Source organism: Stegodyphus dumicola, chromosome 1 (assembly GCF_044657685.1).
Source record: "Stegodyphus dumicola isolate Sdum_Otavi_A_Nest chromosome 1, ASM4465768v1".
Lineage (NCBI taxonomy): Eukaryota > Metazoa > Arthropoda > Arachnida > Araneae > Eresidae > Stegodyphus > Stegodyphus dumicola.
In genome coordinates, this window is record NC_140768.1 from 22,726,575 (window position 1) to 22,739,809 (window position 13,235).

The window sequence follows — 13,235 nt, forward strand, 5'->3', positions numbered from 1 at the left end:
GTGCATGGTTGTCAGAAACGTTCGCCTGCTGGGACAACAGTCAACGCTGACAGGTACTGTGAAACACTAAAGAAACTCAGAAGGGCAATTCAGAACCGGAGAAGAGGGATGTTGAGCAAGGGTGTAAGCATTCTCCACGAGAACGCCCGTCCTCATGTTGCCCGTCAAACCGTCGATCTCCTTCCAAATATTGGTTGGAACGTCATCACACACCCATCCTACAGTCCGGACTTGTCACCCAGCGATTTCCACCTGTTCCTTAAATTGAAGGAACATTTGTTTCGACGCTGGTGCTGCTCCGATGATGGGGTGAGATGAGGTTCAATGCTTCCTGAAAGGCATGGCGGCAAGCTGGTATGACATGGGCATTGTAAAACTGCCACAGCGTCTACAAAAATGCATCAACCGAAATGGCGATTATGTTGAAAAATAAAGCATTCTTCAATTTTTAAAGTGATGTAGCAATTATAGAAAATATACGGTTCTTTGTATAAGGGCGAGTCAAATGAAAGTGAGCCAATGCGAATATATGACAAACAGAGTATTTTATTTAAAGTTAGTCTCCATGAACATTGAGACATTTATCCCATTGACAAATGAGCCGCGTGATCCCCGTCTCATAAAACTCCTTGGGCTGTCGATTCAAAAAGTCTGTAACCGACTCCTTCACAGCGTCGTCCGACACGAATCTGGTACCCTTGAGATGTTTTTTCAGTTTCCCGAAAATGTGAAAGTCGCATGGCGACAAATCTGGGCTGTATGGAGGATGTTGCAGCGTGTCCCACTTGAACTTTGGCAGCTGTGTCTTAACCACATCAGCGACGTGGGGATGAGCATTGTCGTGTAGCAAGATCACACCATTCGTCAATCTTCTAGGTCGTTTGTTCTTGATTGCGACACGCAGCTGATCCAGCGTTGCACAATATCGTGAACTATTGATTGTCTCTCCACGTTTAGCAAATTCAATCAGTAATGGCCCCTGACGATCGAAAAAAAAAGTCAATAGCACCTTTCCTGAGGAAATGACAGCCTTTGCTTTCTTCGGGGGTGGTGAATTCAAATTTTTCCACTGTAAGCTTTGCCGGCATGTTTCAGGTTCGTAGTGGTGGCACCATGATTCGTCTCCAGTCACAATTGCAGACAAGAAGTCGTCACCCTCATTGTGATACCAGATGAGATGAGTCAAAGCAGCGCCGAACCTCTCCGTCTTCTGGCGGTCGTTCAAAATCTTGGGCATCCATTGAGCACACAAAAGCCGATAACCGAGATGATCATGAATTATGGTGTGAACCGAACCGTGATTGATGTTCACACGCTCTGCCAGTTCATCGATGCTTATCCTCCGTTCTTGTCTAATCAGCTCATCAACCAGTGCAATTGTGTCGGGGGTGATTGCAAGGTGACTTTGGCCCGGTCTTGGATCATCTTTGCAACTTTCACGTCCTTCTCTGAACCGTTTGCTCCAACGCTTCACAGTGGACAATGCGATGCAATGTTCACCGTACACAGCAGTCATACGGCGACTAATTTCATGTTGGGAAACACCTTCAGCTGTCAAAAACCTGACCACACCACGCTGTTCCTCTTTTGGAGCATCCATTATGTCATACTACCGTCTTCAACCCAGTGTAAGAGCGCCTTAAAGAACTTTAACCTCACACTTTCGCGCCACTTTCGTAAATGAAGGCTGTCTCTGTGCTACGCGCATGCGCCGCAGATGATAGACCGAACCATTCTTGCTGAGGAGGGGTTGGCTCACTTTCATTTGACTCGCCCTTATATATCTAAAAATATAGAAGACCTTTTTTTTGGGATTGCCCTCGTACAAGAAATGCAAAGCAAATGATATGCAATGCATAGGATGAGAGCAGCCTCTGAGCTCTCACGTTTGCCATGTACATAAATGTCTACAGCAGAGCATTAAAATTAGTGTTTCATTATCTGTCAGGACTGATATGAAATTGCAGCTTATATGGGCCATAAAGCCTTGTCTGTGGTGCAATTGTGTTAACAATGGGCTCAAAAGAACCAGACAATTTGCAAACCTGACTGTAGATCATTAAACATTATTTCGGCATTCAGTGATAAACATCTCAGCCATATAAGTGATGGATTGTGCAGCTTCATCTCGAAAATTGGCACAACGTTGGAGCATTGCTATAGGTATTCAAATATTAGCTTCAGCAGTTTGATGGCATCCGCTGCTCTGCATATTGAATAGTGTTCTAATGCAAAACCATCTGCATCTTCAGCTACAGTTTGCTAAACTCAGCCGCTGGCATGCTGATTGGCAACAGATCGTCTTGCATTTCAGAATACAACGATGGCCAAGTGTACATTACACATTATACAGATGATTACCATCTTGTAGAGAGCATCAGCATCATACTATGGCCAAATGTGATGGTCTGTGATGTGACTGGATATAATGATCGTTTTCATCCGTTGAGAACTGAAGATAATGTTATCAGCAACTGTTGTATAAGAGAGAGAGACAGTAGACGTGAAGTCATATTCTCAGGTCTGCTCATTCAATGTATTCTTGGAGTTACATTTCAACAAAAGAGTATGTGCTTGTTCTGTTGTATTTCATCAGGACAGTGCACATCCAGTTTTTGCTAGATAATGTTCAGGACTCAAGCACATCAAATACCATGCCATCTTTGCTATTTCCATTTACTAGATGTGTTGCCTATTGAACATGGCTGGAATTTTATTGGCCAGGACCTCACTTGCAGTGTTTATCTTGTGGCCAATATGGATAAACTTTTCTGGATATATGTGGAAGCAATATGGAATACTATTTTTGAGGTACACATTTAAAACCTGTTTGATTCAATCCTACAATGAATATGAGCTCTTGTTGATGTGCATTCAATATTCTTTATTACTCTGTAAATTTAATCTGTATCTTTACATGTCATATGTGGAATAATTGTCATTCAATTTTAATTATTCCTTCGTTATGTTACAGTTTTCACAAACAGGAGTGTACATGGGTTACAATTATTAAAAATGCCATTCTTTATGCTGGTGGGAAAACTCATAATTATTTTCATCTGTATGGCTGTGAAAACTGAATACATGTTTTAACACTTATTTATTAAAAAAAGTAATTATTTTAACATGTATTTTCTTAGCAAGAAGATGTTTCAGTACAACTTGAAGCTTTAGACATTCTTAGTGACTTACTAAGTAGATTTGGAGGTAAATACTGTTTATCTTTAATGCATGTAAATTATTGAAATAAAATGTTTAAATAAATGTTAATGTTATTAATAGTTCCATGTTAATATTATTAATATTCACAAAATTTATAATTTTATCTTTTTTATTTTCTGATATAGGGTTATTGATAAGTTTTCACCTGTCAATTCAAGAAGCACTTTTGCCTCAATTAGCAAGTCCAAGACTAGCTGTACGGAAAAGATCCATAACTGCTATTGGTGAGTGTCAAGTATATTATTAAAAATATTTTTTCTTCAAATAGTAAGGAAAGTATGTTGAATTAATTTGTTGCTTGAGCAAAATTTTTCTATTTTTATAGGCATTTATCGTGGTACTTACATATTAGCACAACCATTTTGGTGCATTTTGGCAATTTGTTACAGAAAAGGAAATACAGTCAAAAGTCGTTAATCCGGACTCGTCGGGACTTCGGCGATTCCGGATTATCGATTTTTCCGGATTATAGATCATCAGTTTAAATCTGGTAAGATGACATGCAGAAATTACAAAATTAAAAATATGAAACCGTAATTTATGAAATAAAGAACAATTATGATCTAAAGGGTATCAAAATTTACAAAAAGAAAAAGCTTAATATTTATTTGTTTACTTTATTAAACATTTCTTTCAATGTAAGTTGCTTCGTTTCATGTGATAATACTTTCTCTTTAATTCTATTAAACAGACATAATTTCTTGTTTAGTTACAAAGTTAAGCTGTCCAAGTCCTATAATTGCTATGTCGAAAATACCGACTAATTTGTCAATCGAAATTTTTTCATTTTCAATAAGCTCTGTCACTTTCTTCACTATCGGAAGCGAATTATAATGACGAGGAACTTGTTTTAAATCATATCAAAGACGGAGCACATCGAGATGAAATACTACATTTGGTAAGGAATTATAAGCCAAATAAAATAAAAACATCTGTTTTGAAGATAAGGATAGTGCTGACAGATCAACTTCTAATTCATTACGCGCTGCGGCGTTCCCCCCGCCGAGCAGCGTGAAATTGATAAACAGATTTTGGATTTCGAAACATACTTTCACTTTAGATCTTTTACATTTTACCAAATATATATCGGAAATTCTATTTGATATAATCGAAAGTTTAAGCTTACTTAAAATTGCTCTAACAGTCTGCAAAAAATAATAAGCCGGATCCAAATCGAAGATTAAGGAACAACGCAATCTGCAACATTAACTGAATTAGATAATTTTAGCTTAGCTTACACCATCCGTTATACATTAAACGCGCATGCGTAAATGTTTTATGAGCATGCGCACAAGCATATTCGCAGCCGTAAAGGTCTAACGCACGCACGTAAACGGCTATGCGCAGAAAGTTTGTAGCTTTGAGGTCCGGATTATGGGTGTCTGAATTAATGACTTTTGACTGTATAACAAATTATAAGTGTAAAAAATTGTTCATTACATAGATATATGTATTTTATGTTTCAATCCAAAACTCGTTAGATGATAAACTTAATTGCAAGCAAGTTTCCACTTCCTTTGTTGTGACTGTTTTAAGAATAAATTCCAAGTATTGTTCTTTTTAGCAATTTATCTGCAAAATGCTGTATTCTTCCATAATTTTAATGTAATTTAGTTTTTTGATTTTGCATAATTTTAATGTTATGCATGCAGACCTCACAAGTGCATATTTAAAAATTAAGTTGAAGGCAAAATATATATCAATTTTTCTATAAAAACCATTGGAACTTAGAATGCAACAAAATATAATGTATGCGAAGATAGCGACTCTGCTTGTTAAAATTGAAAAACTGTTATGCTCATGGTTGCCAGAATTTCGTACATTCTGAAAATTTGGCAAGTTCTATTAAGATGATTAGCCTGCCAGAAACTAAGTGGTAAAAGTCACTGAACACTGGTAGTTCAGTCCAAGGTTCAAATCCCATGGCAGGATGGTTGCATAGGCCTTTTTCACAGGTTTTTTTCATATTTTCAATGGGTATACAAGCCAGTTTCTTGGAGAAAGTCCTCCACGAAGACATCCCTCCCCTTAGGTAGATAGTCCTTGAGGCTTTGCCATAATCTCATAAAACCAAAAAAGAACTAATGAGGTTGCACTAATGTGTAAGTACCTTTACTCTAATTATTTGACTAATGTATGTGTTGCTTTTTTTAAAATAAGGTTATGGATTGCTTTACTGAATATTAAATGATGTAAGAAATCTCTTTGACATATTAGTATATTTATACTATAACTGTGTAATAAAATAGACAACTTTCTTTCTGATTAATGCATGTGTAAATGAAAATGTTTAATGAAATAATTTCATCTGCCTGTTTTTACAGTTCATTTTATGTTCCAAAGAAACAGCAGGTTAGCAATTTGTTTGCCGTCTAAAATGCCGAAGGAATTTGAAATTTACTGCATATGGTATTTTTCTGGTGTGGTGCAAATATCAAAATTCACTCTGCTGTAACACAAATACTTGAAATACTTTTATGCTATTGATAGGGACATTTTGTTTTTCAAAATGTTTCAAGCTATTAAAATGATTTATGCTTTATATAAATAAATTTATAAGAATTTTGAATACTTATATATTATCTGCCACAGAAATCGAGTTACTGTAAGGTAACTTTTGTGGTAATTTTGATGTTAGAAATTTTGATTATCTTTCTATATCAGTAATTTAATTTCTTAAAAACAGTTGTTACATCTCCTCCATGCTTTCATCCACTACACATAGTCCTTGACAAAATTTGTTGGATGTTAACTTATAAAATTAGACAAAACAGCAAACTTATATTTGAATAGGATAGATTTTGAATTAAACTCTTAACAATGTCAAGGGTGATCAGAACAGGTCCCTCTTCTTTAGGAAGGGGGGAGGCAGATTTTTCTTTTCCAGTTTGATGTTAACTTATATGCTATAATATGTAATGGTAATTAATTCATATGGTTTTTTGTAAATGTGATACATTTTCCTACAAATAAATTTCCTTTTCTAGTTCTTAGTTTATGTCTTCAATTTTCAATCTTGAACTTCTACATTTTTTTTTTCTTTTGTATTGTAAAATTTCATTAAAGTTTGATTTAAACATTTTTGACTTTTTAGCAGTATTCCATGGCTATGAAAAAATAATATAGCTTTCATTTCATTATTTCTCAAATTCTAGGGAGTATGAAAAGAAATAAGTATGACTACTTATATATCTTGCAGGTGACCAGTTTTGAAAAAAAAAAAACTACTATGATTTTATCCTACTATAATTTATTCCATTTAATTTTGGAAAAGTCTTTATTTTTACAGTTGTTGGTCATAATCTACTTCCATTTACAAAAGTATTTTAAAATGATGAAAATAAAGTTTTATACTCATTATGAAACAGTAAAATTATAGGAAGTTTATCTCCTGTACAAGAAAAATTACAAGATATTTACTTTCGAAATTTGCAATATTTGATCTCATTTTCAAATTGCTTTGAGAGATAAGTTAATTAAATTTGAATAATTGGAGGAATAAGTTTAAGTACAGCAAAAAATATGTATAATTTTACAGGCTGCACAATTAAATCATGTGGTGTCCACGTCAGATTTTTTTTAAGGTATATATTGATGAGCTGATAATACTGTGAATTAAGTACATTTAATTACTCTCTCAGTTATGTCTTTTATACTTCAGGTTACCTTGTGATGAGTTGCAGTCAAAATCTTTTTAATAAACTGATTGATGTTCTTCTGGAAGAACTGAGTCAGAACAACAATACTTCAACCACAAGGACTCATATTCAAGCAATAGCAGCCATAAGGTATGTAACTTCTCAACGCCTGAAATATAAGTGATTTTTATTTAAGTACAGTTGGTATGACAATTAATGATAAATAGTTTTTTCTTTGTTTTATGATATTATTACTTTTTTGTAGATATTTTATTTCAGTAAGAATTTGAAAAATAGAAATTTCATTAATTTTTAAAATTTATAAATTTTTACACTTCATTTTGTAAGAAAAGAAAATTGGGCTGTAGACTTTTGTACTGCATGTAGCTAACTAACTGCACATAAATTTTGTATTATGATAAGAAGTATTTTTTTTATAATAGTGAGCATTATTTTAGCAATATTCGTGTTACACTCAAAGCTAATTTAAAAAGTGAAGATTTTACAAAGCCATTGTCTTCTTATGGGATTAAATAATCTTATAATGTCATTATGTTATGTTAACATATCCAAAATTCTTTGTAAATCACTGAAGTTATTAGTTTTTTATTTTTTCTACATAAATGTAAATTTCGAATGATATACAATGCTGCAATAAAATAACTTCTTCATTAATTTACCATTAAAATAATGTTTCGATTAAAAAATTAATTCAAATTATGTATAGATGCAAATTTGAAATTACGTGGAGTAAGGAAGTTATTGCTCATGATTTAACTGATTATATAAAGAATATTAAATAAATTTAAAAAAAAAAGGTGCATCGTTCATGCTTTAAAAAAATATATATTTATCATGCCAAAAATAGGTGGTTTTTTTCATTTACAGACACATACACATTTCAATTTGGGCTAATACCACACAAGGCTAAAAATATTTAAAGGCAGCATATCTTTAGAATTTCCGATAGACAGTCTCTTATTCTGGAGATAAAAATATTTTATTCCTTACAGTGCTGCCACTGCTCACTTTGAAATCATTGAATTTTCATTGAAAAATTCATAAATGTTTTTCAAAATATGAAATACATAATAAAACGAATTTGAAATTCCAAATTAGGGCTTTCGGGTGCCCATGTTTGGGTGGAGGCTATGTTATTCAAAATTAGATAACTCTAGATACTGTTGTTTTTTCACAGTGTGAGAAACATGCATACATTGATGTAGATTCTTCATTATTAATTTCTTTAAATATAATATTTTGTGGCAACAATTTCAAAAGTGATTTGACGTAAAATGCTGTTTCAAAACTAATAGCTTTTTATGGGCCAATGCTGTGTGGACAATGTTTTTATACAAAAACATTTCAACAAAAATTTGGAATGTGTGAATTATTTTAGGAGTTACTGTTTACCACAAATTATTTTATTACAAGAAATATTTTGATGATATTTATTTTACAACAAGCAAGGCTGAGAGTAGGAAAAAATAATATATTAGGACAAAAAATTGAATTCTGTATTTCAGTTTTTAGTACCAGATCTATGCAAATTATTTCAAAAATGCAAGTGTCCAAAAATTGTACTGTTATTTTTTCACAGTGTGAGAAACATACATACATTAATGTAGATTCTTTATTATTTAGTTTCATTGAAAGTAATATAGGACGATAATATTTGATGGCAACAATTTGAAAAGTGATTCGGACATTTAATGGAAGATGCCATTTTGAGACTAACACCCTTCTGGGCTAATGCCCGTTTGGGCTAAAAATAAAATTAAAATATAAAATCTCAGTTACCTGTCAGATAACCGAAAGCTTGGATAGGAAGGAAGACTGCTGCAATTTCGGAGTAAAAGCTATGGATAAGAAAGAGTTGACACATTTGTGTTATATACAATTAGCTTTTTTCATACAATAAGTAGAATGTTGAAAAAAGGGGAGGAACAAGAAAGAAAAATATGCATTCATTTTTATTTTTGTAGACATCATTTTTGAAGCTACTGTAGTGACTTGTACTTTAAAAATTAAATTAAGCAAGTTTTTTTTTTTTTTTAATTTATTTTATAGCTATTTCTTGCAGCTTCTTTTGCAGTATTTTCAATCATCCAAACATCAAAATGATTGCAGATATATTTTAGCTATTTAGTATGCAAAAGTTTTTTATTTGTGGGGGTGGGGCATTCAGAATTCCTCAATCAGAATTTTAAATTTCAGATTTTTGTTTTTTTCTCAATATAACTTTCATAATTTCCAATTTCAGTTGGAAATTATCAAACTACCATACCTAAAACTTCTCGTACAAAAGGCACATGTAATGTTAAAGAAATTCATATATAAAAAATTAAAACAAAATTCCAATTAAAAAAAACTGATGGAAAAGTGCAATTTGTATTATGGATATTAAATGAATCCCACATTCATAAAATTATTGCAAAACACTTTCATTTCTCATTTGCAATAATTGCAAAAATAATTAATTGCTTGATAATTAATCGCAAAAATGTGTATGTTCAAAAATCCGTAAAATGGAAAAACAATAAACATGGTAGCAGGTCTGTGAAGGTACAGTTGGGCAAAGCTAAATGAGTTATGCCCACATGTTACTAGTTGCCAATATTTTGATAACTCATTAACAGTATTTATGGCAAAACTTTAATGAAATATAAAGAAAAATATAAAATACTAAATGAACAACTGAAAGGCCCAGCCTTGGTTAATAAGGATGCCCTAAAATTATGTTTTGCTCTTGTGTATATTTTTGGTAATAATTTATTAACATGTGCTTTAAGTTCTTGCATGATAGTAATTTTGAACAAAATTTTTATTTCATATCAGCCGACAAGCAGGACATCGTTTTGGTGAACATTTAGAAAGAGTGATGCCCATTGTTGTTCAATATTGTGCTGTTGATGATGATGAATTACGAGAATATTGTCTGCATGCTTTTGAATCATTTGTCCGCCGTTGTCCCAAAGAAATATCTCCTCATGTCTCCACAGTAAATATATAAATTTATATATTTTTCCAACTATTTCTTCAGACTTATTTTTTGTTTTTACCTTTCATATATGGTTTTTTTTTTTTTTTTTTTTTTTTTTTAAATTGTCTTTAATTTTTCAAACATTTTAACATATTTAAAAAAGTGCTTTTATTTTCTTTCTAGATAGTGAAAATATGCCTTAAATATCTTTGTTATGATCCAAATTACAATTATGATGATGATGATGTAACTGATAGTATGGAAATGGAAAGATGTGATGATGAAGATGGGTTAGTTATCATTTTTAATATAAGAATAAAGTATATTAAAGCTGACAGCTAAATACTATTTGTTTTGCAATAGCTATATTTAGTTTATATAGGCTTTATTTAATAATATTTTTTATGAGAACTGATTTTCTTTTGGAATATAGTTAATTATTTTTAAAAAGTTAAAACTATAATTAATAATAATACTATTTTTAATGAGAATTGATTTTCTTTTAGAATTTAATTCTTTTTAAAAAGTTAAAACTATTATTGGTTTATTCACAGTTTCTCCTTTTCCTTCAGGGAAAGTGAAGATGAGTACAGTGATGATGATGATATGAGTTGGAAAGTTCGGAGAGCCTCAGCAAAATGCCTGGAAGCAGTCATTTCCACACGACATGAAATGCTGCTGGAGTTTTACAAAGTCATTTCTCCTGTTTTAATTTCCCGATTTAAAGGTTTGGAAATGTTCTATTCAAATTGTTTTTTTAATGAACATGCTAGTTAAAGAAAAATATTATATTATTTTTTATTTTCTTATACTCTTGCATGGAAAAGAACTTTGAATTATGATGTGAAATTTGCTAAATAATGCTGACCTAAAAATTATATTTTGAACTTATCAAAAGTTTTTCCCCTCACATTTAATTTTCAGTTTCCTGTTTTAAATTTTGTAGTTTTTCTTTTGAATGCGTGTATTAGTCCTTTGATATTTAAATAAATTAAGTGATATGTAATTATTAGGTGTTGAATATCTGTCATTTATCAAAAAGATGCTTATGGATAGATTTTGAATTTTATTGTAATAGATTTACATTTTTTAATCGGGCTTGTGCCAGTATTAGTAACATAATCTATATAAATTACTTTAATTATGTTTTTATGTGACTTTTAGAACGGGAAGAAAATGTAAAAGTTGACATCTTCCATGCCTATACAGCACTTTTAAGACAGACACGCCCTTCAGTCACAGCTGGTGTACTTGATGCTGATTCTATGGATCATGAAGAAGGGTAAAAAAAAAAAAAAGAAAAATTATTTTATTTGCTAAAACTTGAAAATTTAAGTACGCTAATTGGAAAATAAAATCCTTTTAATATTTTAGAAAAGTAAAAATGATTTATTTGGGAGTTATCAGGAACAGGGAGCTGCAGTGGGAATTGGAAATAGCAATGATTTATGAATAAATACTTACCTCTTTGTTCAGTTATTTTTTAGTTTTTGACATACAACACAAAAAGAGCAAAAGTAATTATCTGCCAGAGCTTGACTTTGCATTGAACAAGATTCGAAAGTGTAAGCATAGAGATGAGGAGTTCAGAACAGAGCAGATGGACACTGTCTTAATAAATTCTGTTACATTAAGCACATGTAAATCTTTAGACATGTAAATGAATTAGGAATAATTCCTTTACATGTGATAAAGAACTGTATCACTGAACACACTGTACTGTGTGTAATTAATAACTAGGCAGTATCTACAAGAAATAAAATAACTAAAAATCTTGCAATCAGAAAATTTTTGATTGCAATTTAGCACCCCAAAGAAGAGTTGAAATTCAGTGAAACATTTTATGTATAAAAAAGGTAAAGGTACAGCACTGTGTGTGGGGGGGGGAAGGCCAGTTCTATATCTCCCGTTCTACTGGGCAGATTGACAAAATTCAAATTGCATTTTTCATGTCTCGAAAGCGCGACTTGTGATATATATTAGATTTATATATAGCACTATTCTAACATAGGTATTCTGACACAAAATCGAACTTTTTCTGAAATAACATACCAATTTTTTTCCATATTTCGATTCTACGACTTAAATTATGTCAGACTGACAAATTTGGTAAAAATCGTACGAGTAGTTAGCTTTCAAAATTTTAGCTCCTCATTGTAAATTGAATTTGGCACATATTTATTAATATCTCTTTTTTTATTAAACTTTTTTGATTTTTCCTTTCACATTTTGAAATTTAGGTTCATTCCAAATAAAATTCCCCCATTTTTTGTGTTTTATTTTTTAAATTTCTATTTTTAAATAATTTTTATCAATTTTTCAAAAAAATTTTTGAATTATAACCTGTAAAATTTTTATCATCATCTTAAAGTAGGTGTAGTTTTAAGCATACCTGCGAAAAAGTAGAGTTTTTTTATTCAAAATTTTCTAAGATTTTACATGAATTTACATATTTTCGCATTTTGAAATTTGGCATCTTTTTTTTTTTTTGAGCAATAATAACGACAAATGTGGTTTATGGATTTTTGTTACAGTGAATTGCCATAGCTATTTTTAACCTTAAATTTCAAATAAATTTTTATGAAGAATTAATTATATGAAATTTTTTCCCTTGATGATGCATAATAAATATTTATTAATACGATATGAAAAGTTATTTTTTAAATTACAGATGATATTATTTAAATTTTTAATTCTTTAATATCTTTCTTTCTTTTTTTTTTTTTTTTTTAAATCTTCGTTAGAGTAAATTTTTACCTTAGCCATGTTATTGTCTGCTACTTTACTTTAACTTCATTTAAATTGAATTGTCTAACACTGAGAAAGTTCGTTTGATGTTTATTTTCACAATGTTTTTTTTAGCAAACAGGACATTGACAGTTTGGGTAATGTCCCAGCTTTAAAATATATATATATATATATATATTCTTACATTAATCTTTTTAGAAAGAATGTTTTAAGTAATAATTTTCACTTGTGTTGTAGATTATATAAAAAACATGTTCTTTAATATAGAAATTATTAGTCTTAAAAACTCTAAATAATATGATTTAGATTGTTTGAACCCGATATAAGAATCGGGCTACTCGGCGGTACAGGATAAGCACTGCTGGAGGGGTTTATTTCTTTCTCATTTTACAAAAAATCTTTAAATTAAAATATTTATCCTTTGGACTTCACTTTAAACTTTATTTATAGTTAAAATGTCTAAAAAATGAAAATCTATCTTCACCTGAAACGCATTTGATGCAACGGATATTTTAAAAAATTTGACAAGAATGCAAAATTTATGGAAGTGTAACAATCGGAAAATCTTAATTTTCTTGTGTCAGCACTGAAAACAAATGTAGAAGTAAAGAAGGAAATTAGAGGGAAAAAAGCAAAAATTTAAA

At 31.1% G+C, this 13,235-nt stretch overlaps 1 protein-coding gene across 1 annotated transcript in view; it reads left to right on the forward strand.

The window, feature by feature from the left end:
* The window catches only part of Cand1 (Cullin-associated and neddylation-dissociated 1), a 79,276-nt gene that overhangs the window by 13,328 nt on the left and 52,713 nt on the right, over positions 1–13,235 (forward strand). Inside the window, exons 6-12 of the mRNA XM_085813591.1 lie at positions 3,141–3,207; positions 3,348–3,446; positions 6,884–7,010; positions 9,699–9,861; positions 10,027–10,133; positions 10,416–10,570; positions 11,008–11,125. Coding sequence (XP_085669717.1) covers positions 3,141–3,207; positions 3,348–3,446; positions 6,884–7,010; positions 9,699–9,861; positions 10,027–10,133; positions 10,416–10,570; positions 11,008–11,125 — 836 coding nt within the window. The remainder of the gene's footprint in view (positions 1–3,140; positions 3,208–3,347; positions 3,447–6,883; positions 7,011–9,698; positions 9,862–10,026; positions 10,134–10,415; positions 10,571–11,007; positions 11,126–13,235) is intronic.